The 21,600-nt window shown below is 49.7% G+C and overlaps 1 protein-coding gene across 1 annotated transcript in view; it reads right to left on the bottom strand.

The window, feature by feature from the left end:
• Window positions 1-21,600, bottom strand: part of GABBR1 (gamma-aminobutyric acid type B receptor subunit 1) — a 172,705-nt gene that overhangs the window by 52,343 nt on the left and 98,762 nt on the right. Inside the window, exons 5-7 of the mRNA XM_082209305.1 lie at window positions 20,920-21,108; window positions 17,923-17,955; window positions 2,259-2,419 (exon numbers count right to left, since the gene is read on the bottom strand). Coding sequence (XP_082065431.1) covers window positions 2,259-2,419; window positions 17,923-17,955; window positions 20,920-21,108 — 383 coding nt within the window. The remainder of the gene's footprint in view (window positions 1-2,258; window positions 2,420-17,922; window positions 17,956-20,919; window positions 21,109-21,600) is intronic.

The raw sequence follows: 21,600 nt of genomic DNA, 5'->3' as shown, positions 1-21,600 counted from the left end.
AAATATACAGTAAAGCAGTTAGAGAGTGAGAGGGCAGCATGCCTGAGAAGGCTGAGCATTTCTCAAGGCCCAGATCTGCCTGCAACTGTACTGGCAGCTCAGGGGGAGACCCTGGGACAGGTTCCCAGTTCAGGCAAGACCTGGGCCAAGTTGGAAGTCCTGCCTTGGACAGTTTGCCTCTTGAGGATGCTGCAGTGCCTTCTAGATTTGCACACCTCTCTTAATTCTGTCCCATACTGGCTGTGACACACACACATCCTGGAGCGGGAAAATTCATTTATGCTTTTGGCTCAAAAGGTACCTCTAGGAAAGAAAGAACTGACAGGGTTAAAAAAAATGCTGGGATTCTTCCACCACCCTCCACCTTCTGCCGCCATAACTCCTTGTTGAATTCTCTTCAATGTCTAACCTTGGATCCCCATATTGCTACCATTCCCACAACTGGGTACATTGGCTGGGGATATAGTTGGACTGCAACTCCCATTATCCCCAGCCCACTTAGCCAGCGGTAGGAATGATGGGAGTTGTAGTCCAGCAATGTATGGAGACCCAAGGTTAAAGATGAGTACTCTTAATTGAGGTCAGCAATCCCAGAAACAAGCTTTAATCAAGCTCACGGCTCTAGGAAGAGGCAACGGAGAGCCAAGTGCAGGTGAGCTTCACCTGGGCTGTGGCTCAGTGGAAGAGCTTCTGCTTGAGAGGCAGAAGGTTGCAGGTGGTGCAAGCCCTGCCATTGCCAGGTGAGGCTGGGAACGTCCCCTGCCTGAAACCCTGGAGAGATGCTGCCAGACAGTGCAGACAGCACTGAGTCAGAGGAACCAATAGTCTGACTCTGAATAAGGCAGCTCCAGATATTCCCTCTCAAATGGACCACTTGCCCTCCTGCAATCTCTATCCCAGGAAACCGATCCACACTGGCACGGGCAACCACCTTGGTGCCACATCATCCCATCTCCCATGCCTAGGACCTCTCGTTTGGATCCCAATCCAAGAGACAGTCTTCCCCTTAGAGACCACCAAAGTAGTCATCACCCACAGTCTGGTCCATATTGCCAGAGGGGACACCAACACACAGAGAGGATTCCTTCTGTAGCCCTGACACACAGGACGCCATTGACACCAACAGATCTAATGCTGCTCTTCCGAGTCACACTTCCCATAGCCACAAACAGTAGCATCATCCCTGCATGCTGATCCTTCCATTCCCTTGACAGAAGCGAGGTCCTGTATCTCCCCAGCTTCCCCCACCTTGCAAGGAAAAAAGCATGGGGAGCACATCTCCCTATGCCTCCTTCTGTCCACACCATCAGTGGGTCACCTGGTAAGGCTCAACGCGAATCTTCCTCTTGTGCAACCTGCCTTGCATCTACGTCCCTGGAAGCCCCCCCCCCCACTTCCCACCTGCTCCACTCCCCCAGGACTCTTCTCCCACTGCATGCACTGCTGAGACGGCTTCTTCCCTTTGCAGACTTCTTGCCTCCCTTTTCACCTTGACTGCTGCTGCCATGTTGGGCCAATCACCCCACTTTGCAACCCTGGCTTGCATCTCTCCCAAAGCCCCGAGGTATCTCTGTGGCACGTCCCTCACTCCCAGCACCCCCTTTCCGCTTGGAGCCCACCAAACCTCCCCATGCCCGGTTTTCCCCCAGCCCTCTCTGCCTTCCTCTCTTGGCAAGGTTCTCTGTCCAAAGGAGATGCTCTGGTCCCATATGAAAGGTGAGGGGGCAGAAGGGACCGTCCGCGGCACTGCCCCATTTAATCTTGCATCCCTCTGGCCTTGGCCAGCTCCCTCGCCCCTCACCTCCCAGCTCTCATGGGGTACTGACTGGCTGTCTTGACACCTTCCCACACATCTGCTTCCTACTTTCAAGGTCTTTTCATCCATGCCTTCTCCCAGGGGCGTTCTAGGGGGAAGGATGGACAGCCCTTGGACAGCGCAGCCTGGGCTCTCCGTGCCCCTCTAGAATCTGCGAGGGAGTGGGTGGAAGGATGCAGACCAGCCCCAGCACCTCAGTTACTCCGGTGAGTCCATCCACCCAGGGCTCACTTCGCTGCACTTGCACCAGGAGGTGCACCACCAACCCCTGCCGATGCCCCCCCCTCCCGCCCGTCCAGTGTGATGGGATGTCGTCGTCCCCCGTCCCCCAACCTCCAGAGCCGCTCATCCCCGCAGCGATGCCCTCGTGTCGCCCCCTGAACGGGCCGGGGGCGCTTGGGAGGGTGGGGTAAGGCTGGGACGGGTCGCCCCGTCGTCTCACCTCGCTGTCGCGGTGGTCGAGGCGCAGCTCGTAGTCGGGCAGGATGTCCCTCCGGCTGTTGACGTCGTCGAGGGCCATCTGGGCCGAGGGCAGGCAGGCTTGGCCCCCGGGCCACCCGCCGGTCATGGGGAAGAGCGCGCCGATGTGCAGCCTCTTCTTGCCTGCGCCCAGCGGGGGAGAGAGCAAGAGCCAGCCCGTGAGCACCAGCAAGGCCGCCTGGGCACCCCCGGCGGGGCGCGGGCCGGGCCAGGCCATGGTGTGCGGCCGGCCGGAGGTCAGGGGCGGCGGCGGCGCTGGCGGCGAGGGCGCGCGGCGGCGGCGCTGGCTGCACTGTGCGGCGGCGGCGAGGGCGCCAGAGCCGGCTCCTCCATGGCGCTGCCCGGCGTCGGTGCTGCAGTGAGCGAGCGGGCGAGCGAGCCAGCCGAGGGGGGAGGGGAGGAGGAGGGAGGAGGAGGAGGAGGGAGAGCGGGGAGGGGAGGGGGAGGAGGAGGGAGAGAGGGAGGGGGCTGATGTCAGCGCGGAGCCGGCGTTAGTCCGGGGCTGGGGAAGGGGGTTGCAAGGGGAGCCCACCGCGGCGCCACGTCCCGGCGCAAAGGGGTGGGGATGGGGACCAGGGCAAGCGAGGCGAGGGAGGTAGAGGCCGAGGAGGCGGTGGAGGAAGGAGAGGGGGAGGGGGGCCACAGGAGGAGGTGTGGGGAAAGATGGGGGTGATGGAGAAGAGAGGGGGGGAGGACGGGGAATAAGGAAACAACTTGGGATGATGGAGAGAAACAGGAAAGGAAGGGCCGGGTGCTGGTGGAGAGCAGGGAAAGTGGCAGGGTGATGGAGGGACGGGGAAGTCAGGTGAAGGAACCGGGAGCACAGGTGTGCGTGTCTGGCTGCGGGGAAGAGATGGAGGAGCAGAAGACATCCACGGATGGGTGGAGGAAGAGGGCTGGGTGGCTAGAGGCGCTCAGGGATGGAGAACTTGAGAGGTTTAGATTGGGAAGGGAGGAAGGATCAGAATAGAAATCAAAGAGGGGTGGATGGGAATGAGGGGCAAATAGTTGAGGTGAGGAGGAGGGGGAAATGGCCTGTAGTGATGAAGTAAGAGCACGTGGTGGAGGAAGGCTAGGAGATTGTGGGGAAGTGAGAATAGGATGGAGAGAAAGGGAAGGAGGCAGGGGGAACCGGCTGGTAAGAAAAGATGCTTGGATGGAGACTCGGAGTGAAGAGGCAACGGAGGCCCAGGGGACGAAAAGTCAGGGGAAGATGGAGAGAAAGAGGCAGGTGGAGAAAAACAGAAGTGGATGGATGATCAGAGAGAGGGCGGGCATACTAAAAAGAGGAAGACTAGAAGGACCTCAGGCTAGCTCCAGGTCTTGCTGGGGTCCACCTCCCATGAACATTGACCATGCTGGGTGGAGCTGATGGGAGTTGGAAACCGACAACCTCTGGAGAGCCACAGGTGTCCCACATCCCTGTGTTGAGGGGATGGAGAAGAGGCTGGTGTAAAGAGTCAGTGAGGAGAAGATGCATTGAGGTTTGTGGAAGGAGGTGGCACAGGCCTCAAGTATGGAGGCGAAAGAGATGAGAGAGGGAGAGAAGGGAGACTGAGATGGATTGAAGGGGTGGAAAAGCAGCTGGTGGCGAAGCCGGGCAGAAAGGGAGTAGACGAGACCGGGAAAGATGGAGCTGGGGTTGAGAGCTGGGCTGCTGCAGGGAGGGAGGGAGAAGGGAAACTGACAGGGATGCAGAGATTCAGAGAGAGGAAACCCAGCGATGGGGTAAAGGATGAAGGAGGGTTGAAGAAGAAGCTGGTGAAGGTGCCTCCAGACTCTTCCTGCTTTTCTGGAAGGAGTCGCTCACATCCCATAACTTTAGGTTTGCGCTATCAACGTGGATGGAAGGGCTCTGTTGCCCTAACAAGTCCACTTTTTTAAAAAAAAAAGAATTGGGAGGTTTTTTTGTAGTTTGGAAAAGTGATGGGGAAATTCACTGAAAAGTGTGGGGTGAGGAAATGTCAAACAAGAAGACACAGAAATTAAATGGACGCAAGCAAATCAGGAGAAACTCTCACTGTCGTATTACTGCCCCACAAGCAGATCTGAACTAATGCTCAGTGAAGCCTGGATGTAAGGCATTTCCGGACGGACAGGCTGTTGGGCATTGTTTGCAAGGAGATTAGATGACACACTGGCTATTTAATGAGCGTTCACTCTGATTTGTTTGTCCGGAGGCTGGACGGCGACATTGCATCCAAGCAAATGTCACTCCACTTGCCTTATCACAAGAGAATCTTCTCGGGAATCAGGGTTTAATTTCAATTACCTATTTTTGCACGAGAGCTCCCGTAGTTGTGCAACCTGAACGTGCTGAGATGCGACTGGATCCCACCCCAAAACAAGCGAGAACCTGGAAGTGCCCGTAATCTAACCCCTGCGTAAACTGTGCGCAAGCAAATGAGGACAAATGCTGAATAAACGGATCGTCTGGAGGCAAAGCAGAGAGAGCAGGGAAGAGAGGAGAGGAGATGGGAGAAGCTTTGTGGAGGAGATGTACAGAGATGGGGGGGCAGGGGAGGAGGAGGAGGAGAAAAGGAGAGCAGAAAAGGCAGATGGGATCGATCAAAACAGTTGATACCGAGGGAGAAGCAGAGGCCGCAGTATGAGAGGTGCGGAGAGCACTGACACAAGGACGCAGTGGGCACAGCTTAATGAAGGACAGGGGTTCACAGCCACCAGGGCAGGATGTGGGGAGCAAAGGGATCCCAGCCCCACATGCAGACGGAGCTCCATCTAAGGGGTGCATCATGCTTCTCAACTTCCAGCTGACCAGAAGAAACTCTTTCTATATATTAGTTCAGCAAAAGATAAAGTGGGGGGGGGGGGGAGGAGAGACCCTGATGTGAAAACAAGCTAAAAGCAGTTGCTTTGAACTGCATCAGATCTGTTCCCTTTCCTGCTGTGTGTGGGGCGGGCGGGGGGAGAGAACAGTTTTCTGGTTTAGAACAGAGACACTGGGGGGGGGGTCAGGATTCCTAGATTCCCTGGAAGGGGAGCCCAGATGATACAACGATGGTGGTACGTGTGTGTGTGTTTGGTGGTAGTGGTGGAGGGGGGGGGCGCACTGTGAAGTCCTCGGCTCTTTTCCCAGCTTTGGGAAACGGGGAGGAGGTGGTGTATGTCACCAGCTCCCCTCCCTGCTGGCTGCTGACATTTTCCTGGCACGGAGACATGCGGAGGTGGCTGGGAAAGGAACGGAAGCAAAGAAAGGAATAAAGAGCTTCCCTGCAGATCAAATGTACTTTCACCAGCCGCTCGCTGGGGTTCACCCCTGGCGGGGAAACGGAGTCTCGGGGAGAGGAAAGGGCACGCACAGAAGAAAACAGGGAGGGGGAAGGGAGGGGAAGTGCAAGCAGAAAAGAGCAATTCTTGGTTCTCCAAATCTCCCTGCTCTCACCCATCAGGGTCTAGGGATAACCAAGGTGTTGCTGAACTACAACTCCCATCAGAGGCAGCATAGCCACGGTCAGGAATGAAGGGAATTGTAGTCCACTAACCACCAGAGGGCACTTCATTGGCTACGCCTGCCCTAAGCTAGCCTTCCCTCCTCACCCTTCCCTGGCTGTTTTGGACTACAGTTCCCATCAGCCCTGGCCACTGGAAACTGCATTTCAAAACATCTGGAGGTAGCTAGGTTGGTGCAGGCTGCCCTGAACCCTACTAATCTTTCATGGAAACTAGAGGTTTGGGGTGTCAGGCTTTGGGCTTGGGCAGATTAGTTCCTCTAATCACATTCCCATCCTGTTAGGCACCAGTGTCCTCCCAGAGTTAGGAATAGGACATCTTCGCAAAGGGACAAGGTGCCTTGCTTTTTCCACATGCGCCCAGAAGAACATAATGGACTGACTCTTAACATAGCTGGGGGGAGACATACAGGGGTTTCCCATATTTATTTTAGGGTCTAGAAGAAAGTTATAAGTGCCACCTCCAAAATAAAGGTAAAGGTACCCCTGACCGTTAGGTCCAGTCGTGGACAACTCTGGGGTTGCACGCTCATCTCACTCTATAGGCCGAGGGAGCTGGCGTTTGTCTGCAGACAGCTTCCGGGTCATGTGGGCAGCATGACTAAGCTGCTTCTTGTGAACCAGAGCAGCGCACGGAAATGCCGTTTACCTTCCCGCTGGAGTGGTACCTATTTATCTACTCTGTTTAGTTCACCCTGTTGCAGGGATTTGAACCGCCGACCTAGGCTCTGTGGTTTAGACCACAGCGCCACCCACATCCAAAATACTTAACTTTTAAAGCACATCTATGGGCCCAAAGCTGTAGTCTGCCATCACCACCTCTGGGCAAAAAAATTAGAGCCTCTCAAAAGCCCAACAAGTAGGTCACTTAGCAGGCTGCTTGCCCCTCTAAAAACCTGTGCAATCACTGAGATCTTCAGCTGCTGGGTCAGATGGCATGACTGGGATGCAGCCTAACATAAGGTAAGTTACATCAGCACTATTGCCACCATATGAATATATGGTAAAGAAAATATGAAGTGGGTACCCAAACACATCTTTGTGCCAGAGGTGGGTCAAGAAGCTGAGGACTACTGACTTAGATCATCTGGGGAACTTTTATTCATGGGACCCCACCCAACAGAATACGAGGCCGGTGAGCCCAAATGGGCCTTTTCCCACCATAGCCTCCTGCACCGTGGAATGCCCTATCCCTGTGCCACATGTGAAATAGCATTGATCCAGTGGCTTCCGATGTCTTGTGAAGACATTTTCTTCATTTGCCCAGGATTTCCCTGACCCACAATAATCTCTTGTTTCCGAATTCCTGCTTTAACCTGATCCTGGTTTTTATCTGTTTTCATACTGACGGTTTACTGCTTTTATTATGCCGTTTTATTTTTATTTTTTATGTTATTTTTGTATACCACTTAGGGATTTATTTATTTATTTTAGATATAGAAAATATCATGCAGGTTAGAAATGCTTTTAAATACAATGAAATGAATTTTAAAAGTGATATAAAACAACATAGTGCTTAGTCATCCCTGGCAGAGGATGACGAATTTTCAGAGAGAGGCAGTCACATGGGCCTGTGGTGGTCTTTAAAACCCCAAAGGATGGATGCCAGAAGAAAGGCAAACAGCCCATGAAAAACAAGGTGGTTACCTCATTGCTCGGTATTCAGTAATCTGATGTCATTAAATGGATGGACACATTCTGTCCGGGAAGGAAGAGGTCATTTTGCTGCTTTTTGGCCTAGGCAAGCCACACACTCGATAACTGTGTGGGAAGGGGACAAGAAGACACCTAGAATTATCCCCCGCCCATGTCCTTCCTGTAGCTCCTTGAGAAGTCCCATCTCACAATAAGAGGGACAGTACTGCAGGTAAGAGAAGCAGATGCATCTACCTGGCAGCCTTTGAACGCATTAGCTGTTGAAGGGGAGCCCAACCACTAGGGAAGCTGGCTCCTGAAGGAAAAGGCTGTGAAACCAAAGCATGTTCGATGTGAAAATGCTGTTTCCAAAAACAGCCTTCCCATAGCATGTGTATATATATATATATATATGCTTTCGTAGATTTTCACGGGTACAGGAATGCAGGTTTTGGTGTCTTCGGGTGTCTTCCCGTGTAAGAGTCGGGGTGTCTGTGCGACGTTTCGACGAGGTCTCACTCGTCATCTTCAGGCTGGTGCTTTCGGCTTCTTGTTACTGGAACAGAGCAGAGTCTGGTGTTTGAGTTCCTATAAATACTGTTGAGGGGTGTGGTGTATAGCCTCCAACGTTCTGGGCAGAGAGGAAGTTCCTAGATTAGTGTGCCTTTTCTTCTTTTGTTCCTTAATTACTTGAGGGATATCTTGGGTGATTTCATGAGTGATATTCTGAATATCACTGGGTGGGTCATTAAGTGTAGATTAGTTGCTAAAGCTTTCGTGTCTTGACCTCTTGAGCTTGTGAAGAGTTTTTCTGAGAAGATGGCTGTGCTGCATTTAGTTGTGCTCTGGCTTGGCTTCGTGTATAGGGGCGAGCTATGGTTTTGTGCCTTGTGCCAGCCAGATCTGTGTAGGGATTGCAGGGGGGTGCAGCATCCGGAGGTGCCACTATAGTTTGGCTACTGGATGGAGTCTGTAATATGTCTGTGGAGAGGGTCTGGGTTTGGGTCTGGTGTGGTTGATTGGTGACGGCGTTCTGTGTGCCTCTGGTTCTGGTGTCGGTTTTTGTGGGGAGGGCTAATTTCCAGATGTCTGGCAGGCGGGACGTGTCGTCACGCTTGTTCATGTTGTGAGGGTGTTTCTCTATCTCGATGGCTTCCATGATTATTCTCTTGTGGTGATGTTCCATGTTAAAGAGCAATTTGGAATCTGCAAAATTAATTTCGTGTCCTGTTTCTTTCATGTGTTGGAAAAGAGAGGAAGTTTTTTCTTCTTTTTTGACGGCATTCTTGTGTTCTGCGATACGTGCATTTATTCGTCTGTTTGTTTGTCCAATGTACGTGGCTGGGCAGACTTTGCAGGGTATTTCATAGACCCCTTGGTTTTCCAGCTGGATTTTGTCTTTTGGGTTTCTGAGGATATTGGCTATTTTTTGGTTGGTGCAGAAGGCTGTTTTGATATTGTGTTTATGGAGGATTTTGCTGATTTTGTCTGTAGTGCCCTTGATATAAGGAAGGAGGGCCATGCCATTGTTTTCTTCTGTGTCTTGGTTTTTGGGGGGTGTTTCTTTTTGGATTAGCTTCGTAACCCTGTTTTTCTGGTATCCATTGGCGATTAACACATTTGAGAGATTCTGTAACTCAGTTGTCAAGTGGTCTTTGTCAGCCAGGCGTTTGGTTCTGGAGATGAGAGTCTTGGCTACGGAGTTTATTTGTGCAGGGTGGTGGTGTGATTGTGCATGTAAGTAGCGGTTGGTGTGTGTTTTTTTCCGGTAGATAGTGTGTCCATAGGTTTCCATAGTGAATTGTATTTTGGAAATAGAAGACAACAACCAACTCCCCTTTCTTGACGTCCTAATCTACAAAAAACCTGATGGCTCCCTAGGACACACTATCTACCGGAAAAAAACACACACCAACCGCTACTTACATGCACAATCACACCACCACCCTGCACAAATAAACTCCGTAGCCAAGACTCTCATCTCCAGAACCAAACGCCTGGCTGACAAAGACCACTTGACAACTGAGTTACAGAATCTCTCAAATGTGTTAATCGCCAATGGATACCAGAAAAACAGGGTTACGAAGCTAATCCAAAAAGAAACACCCCCCAAAAACCAAGACACAGAAGAAAACAATGGCATGGCCCTCCTTCCTTATATCAAGGGCACTACAGACAAAATCAGCAAAATCCTCCATAAACACAATATCAAAACAGCCTTCTGCACCAACCAAAAAATAGCCAATATCCTCAGAAACCCAAAAGACAAAATCCAGCTGGAAAACCAAGGGGTCTATGAAATACCCTGCAAAGTCTGCCCAGCCACGTACATTGGACAAACAAACAGACGAATAAATGCACGTATCGCAGAACACAAGAATGCCGTCAAAAAAGAAGAAAAAACTTCCTCTCTTTTCCAACACATGAAAGAAACAGGACACGAAATTAATTTTGCAGATTCCAAATTGTGTCTTTAAAACCCCAAAGGATGGATGCCAGAAGAAAGGCAAACAGCCCATGAAAAACAAGGTGGTTACCTCATTGCTCGGTATTCAGTAATCTGATGTCATTAAATGGATGGACACATTCTGTCCGGGAAGGAAGAGGTCATTTTGAAGCCAAGCCAGAGCACAACTAAATGCAGCACAGCCATCTTCTCAGAAAAACTCTTCACAAGCTCAAGAGGTCAAGACACGAGAGCTTTAGCAACTAATCTACACTTAATGACCCACCCAGTGATATTCAGAATATCACTCATGAAATCACCCAAGATATCCCTCAAGTAATTAATGACCCACCCAGTGATATTCAGAATATCACTCATGATATCACCCAAGATATCCCTCAAGTAATTAAGGAACAAAAGAAGAAAAGGCACACCAATCTAGGAACTTCCTCTCTACCCAGAACGTTGGAGGCTATACACCACACCCCTCAACAGTATTTATAGGAACTCAAACACCAGACTCTGCTCTGTTCCAGTAACAAGAAGCCGAAAGCACCAGCCTGAAGATGACGAGTGAGACCTCGTCGAAACGTCGCACAGACACCCCGACTCTTACACGGGAAGACACCCGAAGACACCAAAACCTGCATTCCTATACCCGTGAAAATCTACGAAAGCATATATATATATATATATATATATATATATATATATATATATATATATAAATCTGTGCTCCAGCTGGAACGTATACAGTTTCATGCATTAATAACCTCAAGGCTCAATTATTACAATGCTTGGGCCTGGTCTGGAGGCTGCCACTTGTGCACCAGTCCAGATGGTGGCTAGACTGCTGGTGGGGGCAGACTATCGCTGGCACATTTCTCCAGAGCTTGAAGGCTTGCACCAGCTGCCTGTATGCTGTCAGGCCACCTCCCTTGAGCTTCATGGTTGAGTTGGCTTTCAAACCCACATCTCTGTAGCCCAAAACCCATCTCTGATATACGGGCGGAAGCGATCAGAATGGTGTGCACCCCAGTGGCGTAGCGTGGGTTGTCAGCACCCGGGGCAAGGCAAGTAATTTGCGCCCCCTAACCCGTGGATTTGTGCCCCCTAACCCTAACCCCCAGATGTTGCGCCCGGTGCGGCCGCCCCCCCTGCACCCCCCACGCTACGCCACTGGTGCACCCTAATGGCCAAGGCTGAGAACTTTAAAATATGGGTATTGGTCCTAATCTTTGTAGAGAAAAGAATATTACCTACTGCAGGCAGGGGAAGAGATGCACCTCAGCTGGTAGATCACCTGCTTTGATGGCTTAGGGTCCCAGGTTTAACCCTTGGCATTCTTGGGGTTGTGGGATGTGAAACACAAGAGCAGTCAAGTACAACATTCCTAGAGTGAACATGTTTACACATGGGGAGGAATGTTTGTCCAGCCAGCAGGTAAACTTCCTGTTTCCTTCTGGACTGGGACAGACTTCCCCTGCATATTACTAGAGGTGGGTGTGGCCTCACCTGTGCACCTGTGCACAAAAGCATAGGGCAGGGAAGCCATCTCTCTCTTTTTGACAACATGCATTGAAGAAGCAACATCTGCTTAGCCAAAGATGCTCTCCTGGCTTCCAGCCAAGAGAGGACAAAGGGACTGTCATCCTTATGAGATAGTTTCCAGGTGTATGTTACTTTTCTAAGCTAAGTTTGCCTTCTGGGATTTGATTGTGAACAGAATGTGGGTAAACTCTTTTTATACTTTTATAGAAGACTGTGTCGTGTCTTATCTTTTATGAGGAATAAGGGGTAAATACCAGAACAGTTATTATAGAGGCTTTAGCGAGCCTGAGCAAACACATCCGCTGTAAGTTTAAAATGGGGAATGTTACTCTGCTATATTGTGAACTTGTTTACACAAGTTGGAAAGGCTGTGATCAAATAATATATCCTCTCCTGCATCCCTGAGCATTCCCACAGGGTTGGTAAGACTTCTGCATGAAACCCTGATAAGTCATGGGTGAGCTAGATGGAGCAATGGTCAGATTCAATATCAGACAGCTTCCAGTGACCTTCCAGTGCCTGTATGCTCTCTTTTAGCCAACACAGAGCTTCTAGGGCAGCAGTTCTCAAACTGTGGGTCCCCAGATGTTGTTGGACTACAACTCCCATCATCCCTGAGCTCTGGCCTTGCTAGCAAGGGGTGATGGGAGTTGTAGTTCAACAACATCTGGGGACCCACAGGTTGAGAAAGGTTGTTCTAGGGGGAAAGACAGGCTCAAGCCTCCCCAGCCCCTGATCTTTTCCCTTCTTAGAAAACTTTCTCTTTTGTACACATTCCTGCTCAGGTGTCCATATCTGGCATTACGAGGCTGATGGCAGTGTGCATCTTAAGAGACATTCCCCACAACATTCCATATGGATCCTCAGAGCTAGAAGGGTCACAAAAGCAGAAACCCACATGCCACAAAAATGGGATTGTGAAGATGTGCTGAACTTGTGTATCTAGCAGCAGGTTCTCTGCTTTTATTGCGCTTGTTCAGAACACACACAAGCCTTGCAAATCAGTACGATGAAGCCTAGTTTTGATCTCATGGACAACACCCCAAAGACCTCAGGTTCAAAGCTCCACAGCACTAGTAGCCTGTCTGAACGGCAGGAAGCAGCAGGGTTGGAGGGGAGCAGGTCAAGAATTGCCCCGACTCAAAGAAACTTGACTTGTAAATCTAACACGGACTCCGATGGCAGTGTTGGCTAGTGCCCATTGGGACTGGTAGGGCAGAAGGCAGGGAACCAGCCAGTAGGTGGCGCTAGAGCCAATGCGAGGTGGAGCCGACTCATTCTCCTCCTTCCTGTTGATTTCTAAGGAGGAGGAAGCTGACAGGCAGTGCTGTCATTCCCTGGAACAGAATAATAGAATCATAGAGTTGGAAGGGACCATCAGGGTCCTCTTCTCTACCCCCTGCAATGCTGTGGGAAGTTAGAAGGCAGGCAGGTCAGGCTGGCCAAGGGCAGATTGAAGCTATTAGGGCAGTGCCCCATATCCCTACTGGATCAGCCTCCACTGTTTGAGGGACAAGTTAAGGATTAAGAACATATAGAATCATAAGAGTTGGAAGATACACCCCCCATCTAGTCCAACCCCCTGCAATGCAGGAATACAGTGGTACCTCAGGTTAAGAACTTAATTTGTTCTGGAGGTCCGTTCTTAACCTGAATCTCTTCTTAACCTGAAGCACCACTTTAGCTAATGGGGCCTCCTGCTGCTGCCGCGCCACCGGAGCACGATTTTTATTCTCATCCTGAAGCAAGGTTCTTAACCCGAGGTACTATTTCTGGGTTAGCGGAGTCTGTAACCTGAAGCGTATGTAACCCGAGGTACCACTGTACACAGTTGGCTCACGGCCTTGACGTTATCAGCACCATGCTCTAACCAACTGAGCTAATCATATAACCTAAAAAGAGACTCCTGGATGAAGCCAATGGGCCACCAAGTCCGGCACCCTGTTCTCCCAATGGCCATCAAGATGCCTGTGGGAAACCCACAAGAGCACACTCCCCCGTCCTGCCATTTCCAGCCATTGGTTGACTGACCCGAGGTGATTCATTGCCCTTCCGGCCAGTGGGCACCTCTGCGTGTGGATGTCAGGCATAAAACCCTTGTGAAGGTGCTGCCAAATGGTGATCAATTAGGAACAGCCGCAGCTCAGTGAAACAGAAGAAGCTTTGCATGCAAAAGGTCTCAGGTTCAATAGCCTAGTTTGAAAGATCAAGTACGTTTCTAAGCACAATTCAAAGTGCTGGTGCTGACCTTTAAAGCCCTAAACGGCCTCGGTCCTGCATACCTGAAGGAGTGTCTTCACACCCATCGTTCTACCCGGACACTGAGGTCCAGCGCCGAGGGCCTTACGGCGGTTCCCTCGCTGCGAGAAGCCAAGTTACAGGGAAGCAGGCAGAGGGCCTTCCCGGTAGTGGCACCCGCCCTGTGGAACGCCCTCCCACCAGATGTCAAGGCAATAAACAACTACAGTGGTCCCTCAGATTACATACGCCTCAGGTTACAGACACTTCAGGTTACAGACTCCACTAACCCAGAAATATTACCTCGGGTTAAGAACTTTGCTTCAGGATGAGAACAGAAATCGTGCTCTGGTGGCGCGGCAGCAGCGGGAGGCCCCATTAGCTAAAGTGGTGCTTCAGGTTAAGAACAGTTTCAGGTTAAGAACGGACTTCCGGAACGAATTAAGTACTTAACCCGAGGTACCACTGTATTTTACTTTTAAAAGACAACTGAAGGCGGCCCTGTTTAGGGAAGTTTTTAATGTCTGACACTGTATTGTTTTAAATATTCAGTTGGAAGCTGCCCAGAGTGGCTAGGGAAATCCAGCCAGATGGGTGGGGGGTATAAATAATAAATTATTATTATTATTAGGCAATGAGAAAGGCCTCCCTCTAGGCCTGAGACCCTTGAACGCTGCTGCCTCTCAGGATACACAACCAGCAGGCAGCGGCTTCCCTTGGCTTCTGGAGCCCACCTGGGTGAAGATTCCCAGCGAGAAGCTATAGAGCAACCCTGGTGACTTCCATACCAGTTCCTGGCGACTGTAGGGTGGGGTTGGGGGTTGCACGTGAACAATGTGTGTCAAGAGACTCGAAACCAGAGAGCTTCTGACGGGTGAGAGGAGAAAAGGAGCCGATCTGACTTTTGACAGCATAAAGAATGACCCAAAGGGAAAGAACAGAGGAAGTGGCTCCGTGACAAGAAGGCTCAGGCTTGACGGAGAGACGAAGTGTGCATGCAGATGGGCCCGGATGGAGACAGTCTGGCCACATCAGCAGTGGCGGCTGCTCTGTTAAGCACCGCCAATCATCAAGGATTCTGGGCAGGTGCGCCCCACATTGGGGGGGGGGGGGAGAGAAACGGACTCTTGCCCTTGAAAGCAACCGTTGAGATGCATCAGTGATACATGGGGAACACTGAGTGCTGGCCGGTACAGAAACTGGGGTGGGTAGAGGAAGAGAAAGGTTTTTTACCCTTTAGGCTATTTTCAGCTGGAGTCACAGCATGAAACTGATTCTGCAGCCAACCCCCCCGAAATGGCCTTAAAACCAGGGGAGACAGAACATTATGGAAAGGTAAGCACACGTTGAAAGAGAGACGCTGGTGCTTTCGGATGCATGGATGAGAGATAGTTTTAAAGCAGAACGGTTAAGATGTTGGCTTGAGAAAAGGGAGTAAAAGGTAAAGGGACCCCTGACCATTAGGTCCAGTCGTGACCGACTCTGGGGTTGCGGCGCTCATCTCGCTTTATTGGCCGAGGGAGCCGGCGTACAGCTTCTGGGTCATGTGGCCAGCATGACTAAGCCGCTTCTGGCAAACCAGAGCAGCTCATGGAAACGCTGTTTACCTTCCCGCCAGAGCGGTACCTATTTATCTACTTGCAATTTGACATGCTTTCGAACTGCTAGGTTGGCAGGAGCAGGGACTGAGCAACAGGAGCTTACCCCGTCACGGGGATTCGAACCACTGACCTTCTGATCAGCAAGTCCTAGGCTCTGTGGTTTAACCCACAGCGCCGCCCACGTCCCGAGAAAAGGGAGAGCCGGGTTCAAATTGATGCGCAGTCATGGACTTCACGGGACGACCTTGGGCCAGGCACTCTCGATCAGGCGAACCTACCTCTCAGAGCTGTTGTGAAGATAAAGTGGGCTGATCCTGAACTCCTTGGGGAGGAAGGGTGGGGTCTACACTTAGGTAAAATGAATGCCATGTTTTCTAACCCTTAAGCCATCCTGTTTCCTAGATTTAGTTACAATATTATTTTATTAGGTTTTGTGTGTTTAAGCCACCCTTCACTATAGGGTTTCAGGGTGGGTTACAACGACTAAATATACAATTTTTAAAAGAAAGTAAAACTATTTTGATTATAAAACCAGTAAAACTGTTCCGAATGGAACTGAAAAGTATAAATTCAGCCAAAGACAGGCACCCCACAAAACAAAGTAACTTCACCATCACAGGCCAGGGTAAAGATGCCTATGGATTGACCAAGGTCAATCAGCTGTGAAGGAAAGGCACTCTTTGTGTGCTCAGAGGTTAACGTCCTCAATTTCTCATGTTCCATGTCACATCTGTACTATTCATCTTCTCACAGAACTACAATTCCCAGAGTGGTTTAACAACCAGCCTCTCTTCCCTGCAGAACTCATAGAATCATAGAATAGAATCATAGAGTTGGAAGAGACCACAAGGGCCATCGAGTCCAACCCCCTGCCAAGCAGGAAACACCATCAGAGCACTCCTGACATAATAGAAACTCTGGGGATTGTAGTTCTGTGAGAAGATGAATAGTACAGATGTGACATGGAACATGAGAATTTGTGGACGTTAACCTCTGTGCACACAAAGAGTGCCTTTCCTTCACAGCTGATTGACCTTGGTCAATCCATAGGCATCTTTACCCTGGCCTGTGATGGTGAAGTTACTTTGTTTTGTGGGGTGCCTGTCTCCTAATAACTCTCAGCACCCTTAACAAACTACATACAGTTACCAGAATTCTTTGTAGCTAGTTCGGGTGAAAGGAACGGCATCTGCCACTGCAATCTTATGTAGAGCCTTCCCTTTGGGGTGGTAGCTTTCATTTATTAAATTGCAAAGGCTTGTTTCTGCACCCAAGGAGTAAATTGGGGAGAGTTCCCTGAAATGTATCATTTCAGGCTGTGTGTGATGTATCAGTATATTTGAATACTGCCTCTTCCCCTTTCTCTATCTCACACACACCTCAACCTCCCTGCATGTGAAAATCTAGCCTATCAGGAGGAAGGTTTCCACCGAGCCTTCTCCTCGATCTACAGTATTTGTATATACAGTGGTACCTCGGGTTAAGTACTTAATTCGTTCTGGAGGTCCGTACTTAACCTGAAACTGTTCTTAACCTGAAGCACCACTTTAGCTAATGGGGCCTCCCACTGCTGCCGCGCCGCCGGAGCACGATTTCTGTTCTCATCCTGAAGCAAAGTTCTCAACCTGAAGCACTATTTCTGGGTTAGCGGACTCTGTAACCTGAAGCATATGTAACCTGAAGCGTATGTCACCCGAGGTACCACTGTACAAGGAATGCTTCGCCCTGCTGACATGGAGGAGCATTGAAAACACACCCCCTCTGCTCGCAGCCTTTAATGGAATCACCCACAAAGAGCTTTTAACACTTACCATTTTACTGGTAAGAGAAAGTATTTAAGCAGATTGATTTGGATGTGGTGGATTCGTTTTTAAAGGCAGATAAATCAGTCGTCTACAAATCCTCCCATTGGGCCTCCTTTCCTCTGCGAACTTTGACCACAGCAACAGTAACAGCACTTGTGGCCAGCCTTAGCCCTGGTGTAGAGATGGGAAACATGTAGCTCTCTAGTTGTTGTTGGACTTCAATTCCCACCAGCCTCAGCAAGCATGGCCAGTGGTCAAGAATGATGGGAGCTGTAGTCTAGCAACATCTGGCGAGTCCCTAGCAAAAGGGACACAAGACTGAGCTGACGGTTTAACTCCCATCTTTTCCCTAAAGCAACCGCTTGCCTATTCCTTCTCCTTGATTGTTATCTCTGCCACGTTACCAACCTGCTACTTTCGCTTGGTCCAAGAAGAGCTCTGAGCTGCGTGTCATTCCAGCAAAGGGATGTAGGTCAGCCTGGGATTAGGGAGGGATGTGGAATCTGTATGTAGTCCCTCGTGATGCTAACGCACCTTCCTTTCTACATGAGAGGGCAGCAGGGCCCTCCTCCAGACGTCTACTCAAATGTAAGGTCTGCTGAGTTCAGTGGGACTTGCTGCCAGGCAGGTGTGTGTACATGTTTGCAGCCTGAGTCTCACTACTGGGTTCAGGATCCCAGTGGGGCAGGGAGGGGCGTCAAAGCTCTGTCTACTATCAGGTCCTTTAGGGTCAGCTGGAGTTGGCTGCAAGAAGTGAAGGCACCTGTTTGTCACAACCACACAAGCCAAGGCAAAGATTCGGCAAAGCGGAAGGGTGAAGGCAAGACATCTTTGCAGATGTGGGAGAGCAAGGGGGAAGGGCAGTCAGAACACAACTCACCTGATCCAGGTGTGTAAACAGGAGGCCGCCACACTGTAGGAGGGAGCAAGGTAGAAAAAGCAATCAGAACCAAAAGAGAGGTCTGTCCCCAATATTAGGCAAACTGAGGCAACTGCCTCAGGCAATGGGCATGGCAAATTTTCACCCCAGGGGCCTCCGTGGGCTTTTTTTGCTGGCCAGCCCACACACCCAGTTCTTGTGGGGAGATGCAGAGCATCCATCCCACCCCATGCTTCCCTTTGAGGAAGAGGTCCTTTGTCAGAGCAAGGCATTCTGGGTAAGTTGGCCTGGGAGAGTGTCTGAACCACCACTGATTTTTCACAGCAGGTAGGGTGGTTTTTTTAATAGAAATTTTAATTAAGTTTGTAAGGACAGATTAAATGATGCGGAATTGAGGGAAACCTTATCATCCTGTCAGCACAATTAAAAATACCTAGGATCATAAACCTTAATTGATTTAATTGGTATATAAATCTACTTTAATGGATCACTCAGACATGTCCCAGCTGCAATCCCAAAGTGCGAACTTCTATTATTAAGACTGAGGATGAAGTTCCTGCTTATTTTTGGAAGCTGTTTTGGTTCTGGTATGTTAAGGACAACCTTCTTCCATATGGTCCTCCTCCCCCCACATGCTCTGTTCAACATCTGAGGCCTTGCTCCAAGTACCACTTTGTATGAAACGCAGTCAGCAGCCACCAGGAGCAGGGCCTTTTTGGTATCAGCCCCACTCCATAGATGTCATGACCCCAGACCCTGGGCCCTTGCAGCGTGCTGCAGAATACTCAAGGCCATGAGATTCAGGCTGCTTCCTCAGTGGGGGAAAACCATCAGTACAATTTCCAGGAGCCTCCTGGCCAGATAACACAGCCCCACCACCACCCTCAGAGTCCACAGCTGTCTCTCGCCCTCCCCAACTCTGCAGAAGACAACGACTGAAAAGTCAGACAAGGGCCAGTATAAGAAGACTTCCTCTGTGGAAAGTGTACTATGCATTCAGTTGGTTTTAGCTCCCAGCTTGGTACATAAGAGCTCCAGCAACGCTTGGAGCTGTCCAGGGTCCTGATTCTCTCTGCTTTCTGTCTAAGAGAGTTTCTGACCAGACTTGGCCTGCCTTGATCCAGCCTGTTCGGGGGTGACTTGGCTTTGCTTACATAGACTAGATTTTACCTGTTTGATCTGGCCTTGCCTGTCACGGCTTAACTTCACTAGGTACAACCCACTTCCCTGTGAGGTTCAAGAGCCTACGGGACTGGATAATGGGATGTGTACTCAAAAGAAAAAATTACCAGGGTCTGACATTTTGTCCTTTTTAGAGTCTGCCCAAGACATGGCTGTTCCAGAAGGCCTGTGATTGATTGCTCTCTTTACTTTGTTATTTTTGAGATGTTTACCGCCATTACTAATGTTTTACTAGATGACATTTGATGCCATCAAATTTTATATTGCCTCTTTTAAACTAACTGCACGACGGGCTCTTATGCAAGCCTCTGTGAATTCCACTTTGTGGGAAGGGCAAGATATAAGGAAGCTCATAATAAGGGATCTTGGCAAAGGCCCTATTATGTCAACCAATATGCCTCTGCAAGGACAGAGATGCCAAGAGAATGGCTATAATGGGCCAAAGTGGTGAGCCCTTCTTCGTTCTTTGTCTGGCTCTTCCCCTTTGTCCTTACTTCCTTGGGTGACCCTGATGGGAGTACGAGACTGTAATTTCTGTACCCCAGGAATAGGGAGACTGCCACCCTCCAGGTGATGGGAGTCCAACAATACTTGGGTGCTCACAAGTTTCCTATCCCTGCTATACACTTTCAGCCTCTGTCAATGGTGCAAATTTACACCAGCCATCTATTGTGTGGCCACCAGTTTGTTAGCACAATCCAGGGGACTAGAGGCTTTCCTGAACCCCACCCCCAGTTCTTTCCATATCAAAGCCTTTCTCATAACCTCATTCTTGAAACTCATCTCCTATATATTTTGGAAAGTTGCTTGCTTGTATGGCATGCATCCGCACATTTCTCAAGACACCATAACCAAATATTCCTTGATGATTCCTGAGATCCAGGAGCAGGTTCTTGTCTATGTTTAGTTACAATTGGTCACTCTTTTTAATCAAGATGGCAGCCTGACCCTACCAAACCTGCACTGATTTTAATCACCAGTATAAAAACTGCACTGATTTTTAGTTTTCTTGAAATTCCCAAGCAAGTGCCTTATATTCCATAGTGTCCCCCCCCAAAGAAATACCATTTCATTCCTTACTCTCTCAGCAGAGAAGAGGAACAAGAGCCAGAGTGCATCATGTACCAAAAAAGTATCAAACATAGCTGTTGTGGTGTTAATTCTAAGCCCATTATAGCTATATATTTTAAAAATTCCCGGAAACTTCTGCTAGAGTCACAGATCCACACACTTTTTTCTGAGTGAGAACTTTCTGCTCCAAATATAGTTATGGGTGTCCACAGGAATTTTCCCGGGGGGGGGGGGCTGGTCGTGAAAGGAAAGTACCATATTTTTCGCTCTATAGGACGCACCAGACCACAAGACGCACCTAGTTTTTGGAGGAGGAAAACAAGAAAACAAATATTCTGTATCCCAGAAGCCAGAACAGCAAGAAGGATCGCTGCGCAGTGAAAGCAGCAATCCCTCTTGCTGTTCTGGCTTCTGGGATAGCTGCGCAACCTGAATTCGCTCCATAAGACGCACACACATTTCCCCTTACTTTTTAGGAGGGAAAAAGTGAGTCTTATAGAGCAAAAAATTTGGTAAAATACTGAAAGGGGAGCAGCAGGCCAGCTTCTCACTGAAAAAGAGGGAATAGTAGCACCTGTGCTTTTTTCGTTGCACATTTCAGGTTCCACAAATGAGAATCTAGGGGTTATGGTTCAATTATTGGGGGCGTGTGTGTGCAATTGTCGTTGTCGTCCCCCAACCCAGGACATCTACTCATTTGCCCTGATCCAACCACTCCACCCGCTGTCCTGCTTTGTGACTTACATTCGCAGACAGGCTTGGAGGAACTCCAGCGGCCCACCTTGGTGCAGTTGCTACGGGGGCTGCCCACCAGGTGGAAGCCAGGGTTGCAGCGATACTCCACCCAGGTGCCTTCCACAGGCACCCGCTCAATCGCCCGGACATGCACTTGCCCGTTCTCCAGGCTCAGATGCATCTTGGGACAGGTGCGCACTGCAGGGGAAAAGAAATAAGCAGTTGTTTGAGAAGCATGGCCCGATTACTAGAGTATGTAGCTTGGCTTGGTAGCATAAGTATACCTGAAGGAGTGTCTCCACCCTCATCGTTCAACCCAGAAGACACTGAGGTCCAGCGCCGAGGGCCTTCTGGCGGTTCCCTCACTGCAAGAAGCCAAGTAACAGGGAGCCAGGCAGAGGGCCTTCTTGGTGGTGGCGCCCGCTATGTGGAACGCCCTCCCACCAGATGTCAAAGAGAACAACAACTATCTGACTTCTAGAAGACATCTGAAGGCAGCCCTGTTTAGGGAAGTTTTTAATGATTGATGTTTTAATGTATTTTTAATCTTTTGTTGGAAGCCACCCAGAGTGCCTGGGGAAACCCAGCCAGATGGGTGGGGTATAAATAAATTATTATTATTATTATTATTATTATTATTCACTTAGAGCTATTTACACTTGGACATCACATGATCCCGTTGAATCAAGG

The sequence above is a fragment of the Podarcis vaucheri genome, assembly GCF_965113315.1.
Source record: "Podarcis vaucheri genome assembly, chromosome: 2".
Taxonomy (NCBI): Eukaryota; Metazoa; Chordata; class Lepidosauria; order Squamata; family Lacertidae; genus Podarcis; species Podarcis vaucheri.
The sequence above is the reverse complement of the archived record's forward strand: the minus strand, read 5'-3'. Positions and strand labels throughout refer to the sequence as shown.